General features: G+C 38.2%; 1 protein-coding gene across 10 annotated transcripts in view; it reads left to right on the forward strand.

Annotated features, from left to right (window-relative positions):
- The window catches only part of MCTP1 (multiple C2 and transmembrane domain containing 1), a 506,242-nt gene that overhangs the window by 424,026 nt on the left and 62,483 nt on the right, over positions 1 to 19,733 (forward strand). For all 10 annotated transcript variants that reach the window (XM_040622086.1, XM_040622080.1, XM_040622081.1 and 7 more), the window contains one exon: positions 8,132 to 8,185. In XM_040622086.1, the coding sequence (XP_040478020.1) occupies positions 8,132 to 8,185 (54 nt within the window). The remainder of the gene's footprint in view (positions 1 to 8,131; positions 8,186 to 19,733) is intronic.

Here is a 19,733-nt window from a genome sequence, read left to right on the forward strand (position 1 = left end):
GAATGGAAATCTGGTTTTGTAAGAGGCTTAAGTATATAATTTTCTTCTTTATTTGAAATCCATTTACTTTTTGTGGACAAAAATATTTTCCTTTGAAAATACTAAATTTGATAAAATCCATTAGTGGAAGTCTAGTTCTCTTTTAATTTCACTTTGCAAAAAAGCACATTAAACAACGCCGTTTTGGGTTTTTGTTTTGTTTTGTTTTTTGTGGGGTTTTTTTGGCCTTTTGTATACTTTTGTTTTTCTAACTTGACCAAAAAGAATAGTTTCAAAAAAGCATTATTATTTAAAAAGCACACTCTAGGTTAACAGTTGACCTATTTTTCCCTGCTCAGTCAAATTAATATGCAATATCCTAAGGACACCAAGCTTAGAATTTTCCCTGCTAGCGAAAATACAATACATTGTGAAGCCTTTAGATGGAGACATAGTTCAAATAAACACTAGAATTCTGTTCCCAGTGCTTTGTGTAAGTGAAAGAATGGACATTTAAGACTACTCAGAAGGAAGTATGAAAAGAAATTCATTTAAGATGCTTATACTGATTATAGAATTTATATTATATTTAGTCTTTCGTAATGGAAGAGGTTTTCTGCATATTAAGCTGACACTTAAAAAAATAAAAGGTTACATCTTCTTGGCCAGTAAAGTAAATTTACTGCCCCTGCACCTTACAGCAAAGCATATTATACTGCAAATAAGAATGTTGTTGATGATGCAGAATACAGGCTGTATGTAATCAGTGGCATGCATCAAAAGTCATCTGATAGCCACATTAAAGCCACATTTCCTATTAAGAATCAGACTAAATTACAACATGGCACTTCCCAGAATGAGCCAAGGAAATGCATTCTGCAAGAAGAAATAATTGTATTTGAGTGTCTCCGTAAAAATCAGGAAGTCTTTTAGCAGTAAGTAATAATGCTTTTCTTTTTAGTCTGCCGCCTTTTGTATTGCAATATATTCAACCTCACTGGCAAGCCTATCACACTAATTATTATTACATCTAGTGGTTCAGTTATCTTGATGACTACTGTAGCTGAAATACTCCAAGGTCAAATCTTTAATAGCGCGAATCAAACTAAGCAGCCATCATACATCCAGTTGCTTTTGAGATATACTGGATGAAACAGTATATCCCAGACCCGTTTATGAGTCTTATTATTCTTCCAGACGTGGAGAAAATTATACGTACAGCTTAATTATGCCGTTTATTTTGCAAAAGTTCCTTCTCAAAAATTTCGTGAGAAGCAGACGTGCTGTTGCAAAAATGACAGCACAAGTGCACCTATAATGATCTTACTGACCGCAAAAGTCTTTAGCTGACTTTGGTTGACCAGAGGTCAACTCTGGTACTTCTCAGTGATCTGAAAGAGTCAGAGTGTTTATATGCATCTTCTCCATCCATAGGCTTCCAGTAATTTCATATGATATTTACACATGTAATAAATTCATTGGCACACAAATGCATGCTCTGCTCGGTTTCTGCAGACACAGAATGGTATAAATGAACTCCAGACCATGTTGAAGAATACTGCTCTCTCCAAATTCCTCTGTATCTCTAGGGTGGAAATAGGCATTTAGTTTGTAATGTGTCCAAATATAAGCATCTGTACACATTTGGATGTTCTATGAATATGAAATTAAATATGAAACTTCTTTCTTTTGTGACAATTTTCTTTCTTTAATTTTTTAACATGCAGTTGCACATCTGGACAGCAGTGATTTCTTCTTTAATTTAAATGTGTTCCTTTTTTATAGACCGTGTTTGAGTAAAGCAATTTGAATTGTGCAACTATTCATTCTGAACATAGCAAAACATCTATTTAATTCAAAGATTATTTCCAAGGAAAAAAAGTAAACATATGAAAGAAACTAGTTTGTGTCAGCTTTGACTTGGGGAGTGTTTGGCTTTGTGGTTCTCAATACTTATCTTACAAGGGTGATATAGCCAAGATTCTTTTGGTTTCTTTTTCTTTGAAGAGTAGTAAGTAAGTGGAGGACTTTATTCCTGGGCAAATCAAAATACAAATTGTTTTAAGAATTATTGGTGGACCTTTTAACCCCCTTTGGTCACTTTTGTTTTAAAACACACCCTTTAACTTGGCATTGTAATTAGTATTCACTGCCCCACGATGACTTTAACAATGAAGTTTACCCGAATCCACTCTTTCTCATCCCTTCACTGTCTTGGTCTTCCTTTTCTGCATCCTCTTGTCCCCTCCCTTATACATCATTGTCTGGGGCAGGAGTATTAAACATGTCGTACTTGTATTCAGATTACCAACACCATTATTAGTATTTTCAGCCAAATAAAATTTTATTTCCTTGCAAATCCTAAAGCATTTCAGTTGTGTTGAATTATAATTAAAAGTCATAATATGAAAAGAGCTCCTGTGCAACTGCATAATATACAGATGCAGTTTTGCCCCATTTGAAAATGGATTTTTAAAAAGTACAGCCACATATTATATTTTATATGTTAATGACAAATGCTCAACAAATATGGAATAGGAAAGAAGAAATATTACGCTCTTTAAAATAATGTTATCTGCTTATTCTTTGGCTGTAATGTAGCTGGCATGCTGCATTTGGGGCTGTCTACGTGTGTTTTTAAAAATGTCATCTTTATTAGTATTACATTCAAGGAATAGTACCAAGAATCAGTTTCTTCCAAGACCTTGCTCTGGTGTGTGGCATATAAGTCTGTGACGAGCGACATTACAGAAGGTCATGTCAGTTTTAACTGCTTGCATTACATCTTTCTGATTTCCCTAGTGCCCTTCCTTTGTTTGATTAATACTACTTGCTTTCAAGCAGGGTATCAGAAAGCATAATTTGGAAAGAGAATTCTAGAGCCGAACTGAGAGATCCCCCTTCAAGAAAAGGGAAAGAAAAAAGAAACTTTGGAAAAAAATATATCTTTTCTAACACATGCATTTTTTTCAACGCTCATTTTTTTTTTTCTCAAGGAAATCCTGCATATGTGTTGTTATTAAATTATTGTTGACAAATGTTTGGGCAACTGGACTTCATATACTTGAAAACAGAACTATGTAGTCCTTATGTGGTTTTATTTGAAGAGGAAAGAGCTGGAATTTGAGACTCCTTTATTTTGTTTTCCTTTGTTGAGTGTTAAATTCTGCCACTCTCTTTCTAAATATAAGTGTTACTTGAGTTCTCTGGGAAAGGTTGCAGTTTTGTGCAGTCATTAAATGCACTTTGGTGATGTGTACGGTTTGTTTTTAAAACCTCAGGTTGCAGTTTCTGTACTCATTGTATTTGGCCAGGGCTCATGTCTTCAAGCACAGCCCCACTTCTGAGACATTCTTGCCTTAGCAGCCGTCCATTTCATTGGTCCGTTAAAGCCTGAAAATTAGTGGAAGCATTATCATTTTAAGGGGCAGTCTTGATCCTCACCTCTACCTGTGTCCCTTTATGTGTTTCTTAGTGTCTGCGAAACATGAATTGGAATTTCATATGTGATAAAGAACACTGACTATTTTTCCCAGGACAAAAAATATACATAACTTAATTTTTAAAAATTAATGTTGAGAGGCACCTGGGTGGCTCAGTCAGTTAAACGTCTGCCTTCGGCTCAGGTCATGACCCCGCTCCTCCCTCTCTCTCTCTGTCTGCCACTCCCCCTGCTTGTGCTCTTTAATCTTGAAATCTTTAAAAAAAATAATGTTTAAAATATCATTAAATTGATGTTATTTTTCTTTTCACTAATAGCTAACCTTTTTGAATACTTACTTCGATACAAGAACTGTGCTAAGTACTTCAAATACACTATTTCATTGGATCCTCAGTCAACACTGTGGGATAGGTGCTATTATCTTCAGTTTCCAAGGAGTCTTAAACTTCACCTGAGCAAAATGTAATAGTGGGACATATCCTGAAGCAGCTTAAAGGCATCCGTAGGAAAGCGTCTGTATTATAAATCCTCACTCGTAGATGTTTATGATGTAACATTAAAAAGGCACTGGAGGAGGGGAAAAGCCCTCGCTAGAGCGCTAAAACACAACACAAAGGCCTCTCGCTAACACAACACTTTTCTGCCAAATGTAAGAGCAAATGGTTGTATTGGGTGGTTCTCGCTGCACATTTGTAGAGCAATTGTGCGTAGCCAATTACCCACTTGTGCAGGGTGAGAACAGTTTGGGTTTTGCAAATGAAGAGCCTGATTCTGTAGACCTCTTTGAGTCTTTCTTGAACATAAGATCTGCAGCTGATTTGGAAAATGTGTAAATTAAGCAATTGGCTTATGTTTAGATAATATTTTGAATTTTTGAAAATTAACTTGAAGGTAGTAGAAATCTCCAAATCTTAAAGGTTAAACGTGTATGCTTTCTGTTTCCGGGCCGATTGGGAAGACATTTTGAATATTTGCTTTTATTAGTCTGCATCACTGATTAAGTATACGTCTTTCCAGAAAAGCTAGTTCAGGTCTGTGAACTAGTTCAGTTCTTTTACGTAAAAGCCTGTTGAGGCCTATGAAGAATAGACGATGCTTTCATCTGTTCATTCTATCAACAAATATTTCTGGAACACCTATTAGCACCTGACAATCTGCTAGGCAAAATCCAACACCATTCTTACTTCCCAGCACCTGCACTATGATCATAAGTACTGAAGAGGAGAGGCATATAATACATTTTTAATAATAACTACCAAAAACATTGTTTGAGTTTATGCGCAAAAGTATACTTGTAGTATTTCTTTTTCCTTGACATATTTGATAAATGACTTTGTGTGGGTAATTTTAGTAAAACGTTACTTAACCAAATCATCCCGTTTTATACCTCCACTATATACAGCTTTTACTGAAAAATAAAATGGATCATAATGACCAACCTAAAAAATCACTTAATCTAAATTGATCATTTTATTAAAGATACAAAATTGTACTCATTTAAACAAAACTTAGGAGAGCTAGGTGAATTCTTCCCCCCACCCCTACCCAAGAACTGGGCAGGGGGTGAGAGCTGACTCTGTGTTGTCCCATTGTCTGGGTTTGAGTTCTGTTTCAGCTATTTGCTGTGTTAGGTGAATTCTTTGGAAGAAATACAATGTACTGAAATATTGCGGCTGTTTCTCCCATTTAAACCTCCATCAAAAATAGCCCAATTTGGAATTGCCTGGCATGTAGCACCATGATTATACATTGTTACTATTATTGTCTTTATACTTCTGAATACTTTAAAATTTCAGGAAATTAAAAGTCAACATGAAAGATTAGCTTATAGTCTCCATTTAAATTCTACTGAATTATAAACCTCTTGAGGGCTGACATGAGTATAGATGAAATATCTGTGTTATTCATCTTTGTATTCCCGCAGTACCTAGCACTGTGTTTCTTGGCCAAGGGGCTTTACAATAAATGCTTACAGAGTTGCTGAATATAGTTAGAATGTTAAGAGTCCTTCTTTCTTGCTGAGGCTGAATTGCTTTATATGTCTTCAAAATAAGTGTAAACTTTCACCAGATATTGGAAACAGCACATTGTGCTACCATGGTTCTTTCGAAATGCCAAACGTCCAGAGGAAAGACCACAAAATTCTACCATGTAATAGAAGATTTAAAGTATGACATTAAATTAGGAACAATCTCACAGGTTGTGAGATGCTTTGGGTTATATATTGGTTTATGAGAAATGGAAGTTTGCATTTGGGCTATTCTTTTATATCAACTAATGCTTTTAGAATATTTGAGAACAATTGTTAGATCACTGAGAGTCCCAACATGTTATCTCAGTTTCTGTAGCTCTTTGCGTAATACAGTCTTAGCTATTGAAGTTTTCACTCATAACATATTCCTGTCTGTATCATAAGCCACATGAAAGAAGCACTTGCTGTCTCTGTCTTTTGAAGTTATGAGTTTTGGGAGAGAGATTTAAAAATATTTAATAACCATGATTCTATCAAGTTTATTCAGAAATAGAGATACAGACTGGATAAAAAAGGAAAAGCACCACAAGAATTAGAAATTATATGAAGTGCCATGAATGTAATCAGAAGTTGCCACTTACCTGAACAGCAACCCTCCCCAAAGTTTCTTAAATTTTTGGTTTCCATGGAGAGAGAGAGAGAATGTGTGTGTGTGTGTGTGTGTGTGTGTGTAGGTATATAAAACCATAATAAAACACCTGAAACAGAGTGATGTCCCATTTGTAATGCCACAGTTACATGTTAATCAAGGAAAGGGTAAATTATTGAGCAAATCCAAAATGACTATTCCATAATGCTGAAGTAAGTAAACTAGGAGGCATTAAAAAATACCTTCTTGCCTACCCACCTACCTGGATTATATATACATATTATATACATTTGATTATTGAATACATTTCTAATTTTCTTTCAGTGTCCATTCTCATAATATAACCCTTGTATAAAATCAGAGAATTAAAATTAGAGTTTCCAGTAATTCACCAAAATTGAAAAGTAATACAGAGATAGTCAAAAGTTGATATTTATATGCAAGAATTAAATCTGGAGCCCTGATGGCACCAAAACCACAAATGACAAAAGGAAAAATTAACAAATGGGACTATATCAAACTCAAAAGCTTCTGCACAGCAAAACAAACAATAAAAAGACAACCTACAGAGGGGGAGAAAATTTTTGCAAACCATATGTCAGATATGGGGTTATTATCCAAAATATCTAAAGAACTCAGTCAACTCCCTAACAAGAAACCAATCCAATTTAAAAATAAGCAAAGAACTAAACAATTTTCTAAAAAGGACATCGAAAAGGCCAACAGATAGATGAAAAGATGCTTAACATCACTAATATCAAGGAAATGCAAGTGAGAACCACAATGCCGTATCACCTCTGTATCAGTGGACCACTGAGTTAGCTAACGTCTGTTAGAGTGGCTGTCATCAGGTAGAGACAGTAAGCGCTGTGGAGCACGTGGTGAATAGAGAACCATATACATCGTTGGTGGGAATGTATATGGGTCCAAACACTATGGAGAGCAATACGGAGTTTCCTCAAAAAAAAAAAAAAAAGGTAGATCTGCTGTATGATCCAACAATTACACTTCTGGGTACATACCAATGAAAACAGGATATCCAGAAGTTATCTGCACTCCCATGTTTGCCACAGCAGTATTCACAAAAGCCAATATATGGAAACAGCCCAAACACCTATCAGTGGATGAATGGGTGAAAAGGATGTGGTACATATACACAGGGGAATGTTACTCAGTTACAGGAAAGGAAGATAGCGTCCCTTTTGTGACAACATGGATGGACTTTGAGTACATTAAAAGCAAGATAAGTCAGTAAGTGTAGTACTATATGGTATCATTTATTTGTGGATTCTAAAAAAGTTAAACCTATTAAAAAAAAAAAAAGATAGTAAGATGGTGGTTACCAGGGGATGGAGGGCAGGGATAGCACTGATGGCGTCTAAGGTACAAACACATGACAGGTAGTAAATAAGCCACAGAGCTCCGATGTACAGTGTAATGAACATAGACAATAATAGTGTGCAGTAATTATGTAACATGGTAAATATTGCCCCATTAGCAATCCTAATACAATATATAAATGTATCCAAGTAACACGTGGTGTACTTTAAACTTAGCCAATGTTACGCATCAAATATATGCAACAAAAAAATTAAAAATAAGTAAAATTTGAGCCATGAAAGCTATTAGCTTCATGCCATAGACCAGCAGCATAAATCAATGAAAAGGTACTGTACCTTAGAGTTTGATGAGAAGTGAATTAGAAATAACAGAGCTGTTTTCTGCTTAGTTATCTGATTCTGAACTTAAAGTATCTGATTAATACAGACAGTGAAGCAGGTGAAAAGGAAATCTCCTGATTTAAAGCATCTCTCAAATTAATGTTAGTTTACCTTAAGCACGTTGCGGATACTTTAGGTTGTCACGGAACATTTCACACAAATACGGTTCCCCCGACTGGGATTCAGTTCCCTGGTTTTAATCAATTAAAAACATCGCGTTTTCCTCATCCCTATCTCTAGATCAAACATTGCCTCTCTGTGCGTCTGTTTCAAATGTTAATAAAGTTTTCATTTCCAAAAGGTTCAAAATGACAGAACAAAATTCTCTCCTTTAAGAGCGCGAGAATGACTTCTGTTCCTGTCTGCAGGTAGTGGAGGACATGCTGGAGGACGAGGAAGAAGAAGATGACAAAGATGACAAGGTAATTATCTTTCCCAGCACTTGGGTACCAGGGGATGGGGAAATGTAGACATGACACTGTTTTCACAGACAGTTAAAAAAGGAGTTGAAGTGTTTGAGTCCAGAAAATTGGACAATGCTGTTTATCATCCTAACAATGCCACTGCATGTTGCAAAGAAGGAGAGAGGGCTATAAATCCTCTTCGTTTTTGTCCAGAGCTGGGTCAAATATTTTTCTGCCAGGAACAAAAAAAAATAATTCAGCTTGTCTGGAACTTGATGGCTCTCGTGAAGATAACAGCAGTGACAACTGGTTTTGAAGGGCAAAAATTTGTCCTATCTTGAGTATTACAAATCGGGCTGCACTTTGGAGGAAGGGAGAAGGGGAAAAAAGAGCAGCCTGCTTAAGTTGAACATGGATATTGTCATCTGTAATTTTCAAGGAATTGCTCAGCAAAAGCACACACGTGTGTAGGGAGGGCTCCGGAGCGCATTTAAATAATCCCAGTGCTCACGGCCCCTGCCTAGACTTGACTTGGAATGGCTCTGTGGCTTCTTGGTCAGGAAAGCTTGTTGAGAGGTTATTTTCTGACTGCTGGTTGACATGGGAATGATGACCACAGTAAAACAAACAAACAAAACCAGCTAGTTTCTGGGATTGCTTGGATTGGTTGTCCCCTGGGAAGAGGGGACAACTAGAGGGACGAATTAGAATGATCTTGCACACTATAGCAGTGTCTGGGGTCAGAAGAAAGGCTTTTTATGGAAAGGAGGAGAGTGAGGCTGGTTTATCAAAATCCTTGAGCATTTCTAGATCAAAAATCTACAAAGTGCTAAAGTGAGACTGGGAGGGAAGAGAGAATATCATTCATCGTTCCCAAATTGTTTAGCATATAAAACCAGATTTTGACCTTCACTGGAATCTGAGTTCTGTGATAGTAAAGCAGTGAATTTTTTTTTAATAAAGAACAGTAGTGTATCTTAATGTATGCCCTTGACCTTTGGTTCTAGTAGAGATGTACAGTTATATCCTGGTATAAGAACTTGCACACTGGTAGCAAGCGTTAGAAATGTAAAAAAAAAAAACTCAAAACCAAACAAACAAAAAAACCCACAGTGGTTAGTCAAACTCCCAAATGATTTTTTTCTTGACTAATAGTCAATGCTAGGAGGAAAATAAAAGCATAGATACACACATGCACACTTTCTCCCTTCTAATGCCGTTCCAAACATCTTAAAATTGATAGAGCTTTTAGGTGAAATTTTTCTTCTGTACATCATTTAGTCATTAGCGACATCATCAAACATCCACTAACAAAACGTCCTTTCTACAAAAACACATATGTGCTTGTTTTTAATGTTAAATAACATGAACGTACACTTCTGGCAATAAATGATACGATTTATTGTTAAGGTCAGTTGTAGAGCTGTAGAGAGCTTGTATTTTAACTCAACATGCCAGCTCTGAATCATCATTTCTCTGCTGATAAACACTGAGCTGCCATCCATTTATGGCCATTTTCCCTTGCTTGTTGCTGCTTTATTATTAAAGCCACCATAAAGATTCATTCCAGCAGCAGGCGTTCCCTCCGAAATGTTAATAAATGGAAACCCTTAGTGAAGTCTAGTACTTCAGTGTCCCTGCTTGAAGTCAACCTGGGTTTTTTTTTGTTTTTGTTTTTGATTTAGCCAGTTGGTTGATACTCCAAAACACTCATCTCCCCTTGATGGTCATTTTTTTAATAGAGAGGATGTTAGGAGTGGGAAGCGAATAGACGCCTGGCTAACCAGCTCCCCAAAACTTAGATGTCAAGTGGGACATGCCAGGTGGAAACGGCACCAAGCCTCTGGAGTGGCATCTATTGTAATCTAGTGTGTAGATATCTGAAACTGACACCCTGGTTCCAACACATTTTCAGATCTAGTTACCAAAGTTGATTGAAAGTGAGTGCGTAAATTACTGTGTGAATTCAGCCGTATTCTCGTGCGCAGGATGCTGACAAACTGTGTTTTCCATATGAAAAGATGGTGAGCTGATTTTCATAAATCCAACCCTTTATTCAATTGATACGTAAGGAGGCTTTTCTTTTCTACTCATAATGCAATTGATAGCATAAAAATCATATCTGAACAAAAAAGAAAATCTCAAGTATAATAATTTACAAAAGACTTTTAGGGGCTTGCATAATGGAAGAACTCTAGAGTGGATGTGTTAAAATATAAAGTTTCTCCTATAAGAAATGGAAATATGAAAGGATCCTTCGAGTTTCCATTTAGCAGGCTCCGTCTCTGGGCTGGCTGTCAGAGTGGTAAAGGTTGTAAGTCTTGGCTATCAGTGTGTCTGAGTGGGAGAAGGGTCATTTCCTACTTTAAAAAATTCATTGGTTCCTCCGTTTAAAGTTTGCGTATAGAGTCATGCGTAATGGAATTTCAGGAGAAAACAAATGTGTTTTTTGCCATATGAGCAGGTAGTGACCTCTAGCTCTCATTATTTCTCTGTTTTCTCATATGGTATAATAGTGGGGTCAGGTCAGTGAGTCCTCTTATAGGATAAAAGTAAAAAAGATTAATAAATGTGCCAAAGCCTCACTTTAATTGAACCTGAAGCATATGTTGCAAGTATGTAAAATATGTCCCAGATGTTTCGCCAGGGCCAGTTTCTTGGCTTTCCCTGATTACCACAAGGCAGCTATTAGTCCTCTAACCTTTGGACTTGGGGGTAAATGGGGTATTACGTGGCACAGAATGAGAGCACCTGTTTTCCATTCAGCAAAGACCCCTGGCAGGCTTTGCCTAAGCCTATCCATATGTTTTCACTTAGCAGATTGTTGGGCGATTATGAAAAGTGTCTTTCTTTAGAGGCAGCGTTGATATTAGTCACTCACAATGAAAGGGCAAGTCATTGGCTACTTGACAAGGTCCGTGTGGGCATAAACCGACATCGTTTATTTCATTTCGTCTCGAAACGTTTTCCCTCCGCATCATTATGTAGATGGCAAAGACACAGGTACAAAAAGGTGAAGCAGACCAAGATTATAATTCCTCCGCATAAAGTTGTGTGAGAGCTTTTCTTTAGCACTGACTTCAGCACCTGGGAGGACTTTGGTTAAAGTTGGTCAAAGCTAAGTCATGATTCACCTGGATTACCAGATCTTGAAGCTTTTCCACACCCTGACCTTTTGAGTATTCTTTTTGTCCTGTGTTCTCCCTTTTTATTAAAACAGCTGATCGTTATTGAGGTGAGGGCTTGTGATCCTCAGACTTCACCTCCATTCAAGAATCCATTGTCCACATTGGCTTTAATCTAAAATTAGGTGGCTTTTCTCTTCATCCAGTTCCATGGTTTTCACAAAGACAGAGAATGTGGGTATTAAATGGCGGGTCTTCATTATGAATCATTGGCTTGTTAATATTTTCACTTATCTGTATTAGGTAGTAGCACTCTGTGAAGCTGGGCTGGAGATGAAATTTCTTCTGAATCGAAAGTTAGGAAGACATCACCCTGTGTTCTCAATTCCCTTTGTTGTAGACCATTCTCTATGCCGTCAACCACGAAGTCACAATTTGATCTGATTTTTGACCTAACACCAAATCCTGCCTTTGTGATTAATAGAATGTCTTAGTAAACAAGGCTTAGCTCAATTACCCAGGTGGGGCTATCAATAAGCCGTATAATAGTGTTCTGCCCGTGTTATTTATGATAATACAGTGGTCAATCTGCATAATCTAGACATCTAATTAATGAAGACCAGCTTTCGTTTTGTAGCTTAAAAAGTTTAGGCATGCTTCCCATGGTGTGTCCTACCCTTGTAATGGGATCCAGCTGCAATATCAGGAAGCGGAAGATAGAATGCAGGTTTTCCTCAGGAGAGGCATGGATTCAAATGCATGGCGTACTACTAATGTTTATTGATAAAAGATACTAAAGTGTTCAGGCATTTATGCTTACATTGCTTCTCCTTTTTCTTCAGTCATTAGGTCAAGGTTACTGTGTTTCAAGATAACTAGATGCAATGAGTGAAACATATATGAGTTCCTTCAAAATACTCAGATTGTTTGCTTTAATTCTCAGAATCTGTGTTATCTGGTTTGATTCTCCAGCCCTAAACATGTGTATAATATACCCAAGATGCATACTTCTCTGCATCTCAAATCAAGCATGGGGGGAAGGAGACAACTCTAACGTGTGATAGGACAGAAGCTTTTAATCTGACAAAATGGCATTTTCTAGTTACATTCAATGAAATAATTACATGGTGGGGAAGCAGATCAAAGCTTTGGAGAAAGGCAAGGAAAGAGGAGTCAAGAAAAAAAAATTCTTAAAAAGAAATCTTAACTCACATTTAACTGAAATAACATTATATTAGTTTATTGGTTTCCTACTACTGCATAACAAATGGCCACAGACTTGGAGGCTTAAAACAAACCATATGTTAGTTTGCTCCCAGTTGGGTAGGTCAGAAGTGTAGGGCATGGCTCAACTGGGTTCTCTGCTCAGAGTCTAACACTCAAGGTATCAGTCAGCCTGAGTTCTCATCTGAGGCTCTGCAGAAGAATCCACTACCAAGCTCACTTGGGCTTTGGTAGAATTCAGTTCCTTGTATTTGGAGGACTGAAGCCCTTGTCTTTCCTATTGGCCTGTCACTCCTAGCAGTCACTTTCCATGGTCCCTTCTATCTTTATACCCATCAGTGGAGAATCTCCCTTCTGGCAAATCTCTGTCACACTTGAACTCTCTTTCTTCAGGAAGAGCCTAGTCTCTTTTAAGGGTTCGCCTGATTAGGTCAGGCCCACCAAAGGTAATCCTTTGTGGGACGTAACCTAATCATGGGATGACCACCCCATTGTATTCTTACTACCCTTCACATACAAGGGGAGGGTATTATACAGAACATGTACACCAGGAAGTGGGAATCTTGGCAGTCAACTTAGAATTCTGCCTACTACAATCATCTAGACCCACTAGTTCAAATTTATTTTAAAATGGGGAAATTGTCCTTCAGCCAAACATAGGTGCATTGCCAAAGGTAATATAGAAAAGTGTCAGAGCCAGGGCGAACTCAGATTTTCCAAGTTTGGCATCTTTACCATTTCCTAAAACTAAGTTTCCCAGGAGAATAAAAATCAAAGAACGGATGCAAATTACCTTAGACCTGATCTTCAGGTGTTCTGGTAGCATAGTCAGGGAGTATACCATCCATCCCAGCTAGGAGCTCTTTACTTCTAGGTTTCCAGTTCTTCACACTGTTTTCCTGTACTTTCAGCCCCTTCCCACTAGCCCAGCTAAGCCATGGTGTGGTGGGCAGAATAATAACCCCACAAAGATGTTCTCATCCTAATCCCAGGAACCTCTGTTACACTACATGGCAAAGAGGCACTGAGGTGGCCGATGAGGTGAATTACCTGGCATTAATACAACAAACTGATAGGGGGCAGGATGGGGTTAGAGTGTTGAGCTGCTATCCGGGCCTTGAAGACGGAGGAAGGTGGCCACAAACCAAGAAATGTGGGCAGCCCTTAGAAGCTGGAAAGGGCAAGGAAATGGTTTCTCCCCTAGAGCCTCCAAAAAGAAATACAGCCCTGCCCACGTCTTGATTTTAGGCCAGCGAGATGCATTTCTGACTTCTAGACTGCAGAACTGTAAGTTAATAAATTTGTGTTGTTCAAGCCACTAGGTTTATCCATTATAGCAGCAACAGGAACTCCTACAGGTGCCTTCCAACTGCATTTTCCACACTTCTAAAATTACAGTACGTTTTAAAGCACTAGATCTGAGCTCCTAATTTTTTCCTTATTAATTTAATCCTACTTTTCTGTATGAATATGGCTACACAGTTTTTCATTCAATATGGAAGTTAAGAACAGTATAACAAAGCAAATATTTTTATCCAAATTTCCTTCGTTTTTATTCAGAGAAGCTTGTCCAGGAATAAGAGTGGGTTTGTACCCACGTCTATGCACTTGTTTACTTTCCTGTTTAGGAGCCTGTATTCTTCATTCGTGAGTCAAAACATTTCACTCAATAAAGTGTCAGGGCAGAAGGTATTAGCCCTACTCAGGTCACAGACCCTTTGAAAATCTGAAGAAACCTGTAGACATTTTCCCCAGAAAGAAAAAAAAACATAAACACATACACAAAAAACTTTTTCACGCCTTTTTTTATTGCAATGGAAATAGAATTATTTTACAGAGACTATAAAGTTTCTTTATAAAGTCATATCTCTGTGGCTCTCACTACCTTCCTCTTGACATTAATGCCTATTTTCCTCAAACACCTGAGATAAATGCAAATTTTCCAAGTAAAAATAAAGTTTAGTTCAGAAGTAAGCTTCTACAAGAAGGCTGATGTTTGGCTTTGATATTGAAATTATGGAGTGGTTTTTGACACAGCAATAGGCTTGTTATTTTTGACATCTGTTTGACTAGGACTTTGCAGTTGCATGGCAATACGTGCTTAAAACACTGACTTGGCAAGAGAAAACAGTAGCAAACAAAATGGGAGCTGCCGTGGCTTTATTAGGTGAGGGTTAAGCACAGAGGAATTCCTCCAGTTCTCCGAAGTCCTGGCTGAATTCATATTCTGTTGTGCTGAGGAGATCATCTTTTAACACATTTTCATCATCAACCCCTCATCATTTAAAAAAAAAAAAAAAGGATTAGATGTTCACAGTTCCATGAGGTCATTGGAGACATAATTCGCTTTTAAAGAGTTATCTAAAGATTCCAACTGTCTGTGGGTTTCTACCTGTGAACAAATTGGAAAGCTTTGTCACCCCTTGTTCCAGTTTCCAGAAGCACTTCTCTAGTCTTGGAATGGGTAGATAAATGCCCCAATATGTCCCTGCAGCATGGCAGTAGAGTGAAAAGGATTGAAATAGGAAAGTTTAGTTGGATAATTTGGCAAGAATAGCCATCAAGGAAAGCAAACTATGACTGGACTCTTTCCTATTGGTTTATTCTAATCATTGGATTTCCTTTGCCTCAGAAAAGCAGAACTTGTATTTGAAAGTCAATCGCATGTTTCAAGACAGGTCCACTGGAAAGCTCGTTAACGTCTATATTGCAGCAACGAACTTACTCTTAGTCTCCCGTTTCTTGACAAAACCTCTTGAAATAGTGTGTCAGCCCTGGCTCTCAAGAGGTTGACAACATTCGTAGAAATAGACACAGTTTTTTCAGGAGCCCTGGCAGGATCGTTGACACTGGCTGACACCACTGCATGTCGAGATGAGGAGCACACTTCTTCACCAAAGCAGCAGAGCCAGATGTGTTGCCAAGCATCACAGATGCTCTGTCGGAGCCCAGAGTGCCAAGATTTTTATTCTGCCTGAAAATTTGTTTGGCAAAGAAATTCTTCACCATGTTAAAGGCATTGACTCTGCAGATTCTAAAAGAAGTTCACGACGAAGGAATTCTTTGATTGTAAGAAGTTGCCGACAGGAGTTGGCTATGCAAGTAGAAGTATCAATTTGTATCGTTAGGTGCAAAAGGGAGACATTAGAGAAATGTCAGAAATTCTGTAGTGTTGACATCATTTGATGAGAATACAACTTGAAGAAATGGGTGGCTTCACCAAAATATTTCCAGTGATGTGGATTATTTTGCTTGGTGGTATGATGAGCACAAAAAATATTTTAATACAAGTCTTTTTTTTTCCCCCTTGGGGCAAATCCAAAGCCAGGTAAAGTCCTGTCTTTAATAACCAAGACATTTTTATATAAAGAAAAAGATCCACAATATCTAATAGGTTTTCAGAGTAGACAGCCTGAGCTACTCCCTTTAATTTCATTGGTTGCATGCTTCCACTGGCCAGAATCCTGCACTTCCTGTATTCTGTCACACTCCAGAATTAATAGAAAATCAATAGATATGAAAACCTCATGGTACTATTTTTTTTCCTTTGCAGTTTTCCAACTTAAGCTAGACTCAAAGTAAACAAAGAGGTATGGCTATAATCATGTTAGCAGAGTGTTTTCTCAGAGACCTATCAATAGCAAACTATGCTAGGGGTCTTAACATGGCAGTGACAATATTACCTGTCTGTTTGCCTTCGATAGCAGATTGCTGTCTGTTCAAAATATTCTTCGCTGCCTACCAGTCTCAGGCTTGGCCGTGTAACTCACTCTGGCTGACCCATGCCGCTTCCCAGCCAAAGGCTCAAGAGCTATCCTTGGCTCCACCATCTCTCTTTTCCTTCTGAGACATAGCTGGAACTGTCCACACAGGAGATCCTTCTTTAGCTTGTGTTCTAGAATAAAGATGATGTGGAGCCAACCCAGAAAGGCATGTAGTGTGAACAAAAAATAAACCCAACCCTTGTTTTTATAAGCCTTTGTGATTTTGAGGTCTTTGTTGCTGCAACACAATTTAGTCCAGGCTGATGGACACAGCATTCATCACATATTACTCTGTGTGAATCAATGTGTTAACATTATAATTTGAAATAAAACATGAGTTTTTTAATAAAACTAATCAGGGTCTCAGAAAGGAAAATTTAAAATACTTTTCTTTTCCTAAAATGCCCAGATCTATCCACAGCCCTTGAGGCCCAATCTCTGATACAGGTTGAACGAGTTTGCTGTTAGGTCTCTCTCACTGAAAAATAATTTCTTTTTCCCATAAGCTTATAGCGAGAACAAGACACTGGGTAGACAAAAATAAATATGGCCGAATACGGGCCTTTCAGGAGTCACTGTCTAGTGGGACCCTTGATTATGTAAACTAATAATTATAATACGGTGAGAAAAATGTTACAATAAAGTTAAAAGGAGTTTGGGGAAAACAGGAAGATGACCATCTTCACAGAATTGGCAGCAAATGTTGCATAGAGGTGGCATTTAGTTTAGGTCTAGAAGGATGAATGTGAATGTACAAGGAAGTGTGAGATGTAAAGGCAAGGAGAACGTGGTACAGTAGGAGTGTAAAGTGCAGGACCATGACACTGGGAAAGGTAAATTCAAGATTGTGAAGGCTTTAGCCATCATCTAGGGAATCTGAATTATCTTCAAACAATGAGGAATCAGAGGCAGTTCTAAAATGGGGACTTGTCATAATGACATTTGTGCTTTTAGAAGAAAACTCTGGCAAGGGGCAGGCGATGGATTAAGAAGGAAATGAGACTTGAAGTAGAGAAATATGTTAGGAGGTGCCATGGTCGCCCCAGCAAGAAGTAATGGCCGCCTGCGCTTAAACAGCAATCATGATGATAAGAAAGAAACAAATTTGAGAGATATTTTTAATAGTAAATATAGTAAGATTATTGAAACAATTTATGTTGTGTAGAATAAGGGAAAACTATAAGATGTCTGGTTGAGATATCCTTATATTTGTGTAGCACTTCACGTATTTCAAAGTACCTCCCCTCCCTTACCTTAATTTAATGTTCACAATAACTCTGTGTATTGGCTTATCAAGTATCATTCCCATGCTTCAGGGTCAGGAAGATTAACTTGGCTACTGAGGACGTAGCTAAGATTAGAAACCAGATAATGTGACTAAAATAGAAAAGTAGTTGAGCCTAGAAACAAGTTAACCTATCTAAGAAGAAGCTAAGTCTAGGAATTAGGTAACTTGCCTAATGATGAAGAAACTGAGATCAGAATATAAATCCTCTAATTAACTTTCCCTCCTGGTCATGTTGTAACAAAGCCCGTTGACCCACCTAGAGATGACAGCTAGGTCACTTGGTATGCAGTTTTGCATAGTCATCACCCATTCCGGTCACTATAGACAGAGAGTGTCGTCTGTGCCTGCCCATCCCTCTTCTCCTTGGGCTCTAGGTCTTGAGAGAGAGCAGCATTTGGAAAAATGATGGCAACAGGTCCATATTCAGTGCCTTTTCCCCATTCAGTGTGCTTTCAATAAGTAAACACAGAACCAGTGAGGAAGCAAGAAGTATCCATGTAAAAAGAGGCAAAATATTTTTGATACCTCAAAAGTTCGTTCAGAGGGAAAGGTGTATAATGACCATGCTCATTCTGACTCTGATCTAAGAGTCTTGAGGAAAATATGATGCAGGAGGATCATGGGTCAGTTAAGAGGTGCCTTCTCTTGTCACTATTTTTAAAATGAAAAGACTGAAATCTCTGAGACATAAAGTAATTCACTCAAAGTCATAAAAGAAGTGAAACAACCAAACTCCAAACTTGAGCCTGCCTCCAAAGCCCACCGTTTTTTGTGTAACAGTCTCCCTGTACACCCCCCCACACACACACACAAAAACCCACTTAGTGACCTAAAGCAATAATTTTACCTCTATTATTCAGTGGGTTGACTGGGCTCACCTGGGCAGTTCCTACTTGAAATTTCTTGCGGGTCTAGCCAGATGTCTGGGGCTTTGGTCCTCTAAGATTGGACATAGGCTGGACATTCAAGATGGCTCAGTCAGAAGACTGGAGGTTGTTGCTGGCTTCTCATAACATGGCAGCTCAGTTCTGAGAGGGAGAAGCGATCCAAAAGTGAGGGTTTCAAGAGACCAAGCAGAAGCTGCAAGGCTTCTTATAATACAGCCTCGGAAGTCCCAGGATGTCCCTACTGTCATGTTCTGTTGGTCAAGCAAGTGACTAAGGCCAGCCCAGATTTAAGGAGAGGATGAGTTCAGTTCTACCTCTTAATCAGGAGTGTCAGGGTCCTATTGTCTAAGAATCTAAGGGATGGGAGGTATGCGGCCATCTTTGGAAAATAAAATCAGCCACCATTTCTAAAGAGGAAAAGCTTCTATTAGGTGTCCTGTAGCATTAAGGAATGGGAACCCTGTTACCTAACAGGAGAATTTCCCCTTAAGGTTTATCGGCACTTAGTGCTCGATAAGGTTATCTCAAAAATTAAAGAAGCATAGCACCTTGGAATTGCCGGATATATCCAAATCTTATCCTATATATATTTATTTCACTTTTTGTTTTGGATTTACAGGTTTAGAAGCAACAAATTGTCATTCTCTACTTCACTAAAACCTCAAAGTGCTACCTAAATCTCCCTTCTTCTGCTTTGTCCATAGATAAGGATTCAGTCCAGAAATTCCACCATCTAGTGGCACTCTCCATTGAGGCTAGTTATTGGGTAGAAAGGAGTCATAAAAAAATCCTTTTTAAATTCCTATTCAAACTGTAATGGACATCCATTGTCCTCCACCGGTGAAGGAGGACAAGACGCCACTGTCCTGTGTCCTGGAAGTCAGGCTGTTCTTGCTCTGACTGGCTGCCAGAAATAAAGAGTCAAGTGAGGAAAGGAGATTGCAGAATGCTTCCTTCTTAAAACATGGGGCTTTCTCCTTTTTAGAAAATGTAATTTGAAATTGCCAACAGTTCACATCTGGTATTTTATTAATTTGTTCAAGGACATCTCTCAGAGGATTTACAAGATCACTAATATCTCTAAAAATGTTGATGTACAAACTCTAAGTAGCTCGGTCAACACGCTACTCCAGGATCGCTGGAGCTCATGTTTTTCTGCTGGAGTGAGGTAACATTATGTGAATATTAAAATCAGTATTCAGCACATCATGCACGTATATGCTATTTCCTGGTTCCGGTATCTTGACCGTGTATTCTGACCAACAGTGATTTGGGAAT

This window comes from Ursus maritimus, unplaced genomic scaffold, assembly GCF_017311325.1.
Source record: "Ursus maritimus isolate PB19 unplaced genomic scaffold, ASM1731132v1 scaffold_5, whole genome shotgun sequence".
In the NCBI taxonomy this organism is placed as follows: domain Eukaryota; kingdom Metazoa; phylum Chordata; class Mammalia; order Carnivora; family Ursidae; genus Ursus; species Ursus maritimus.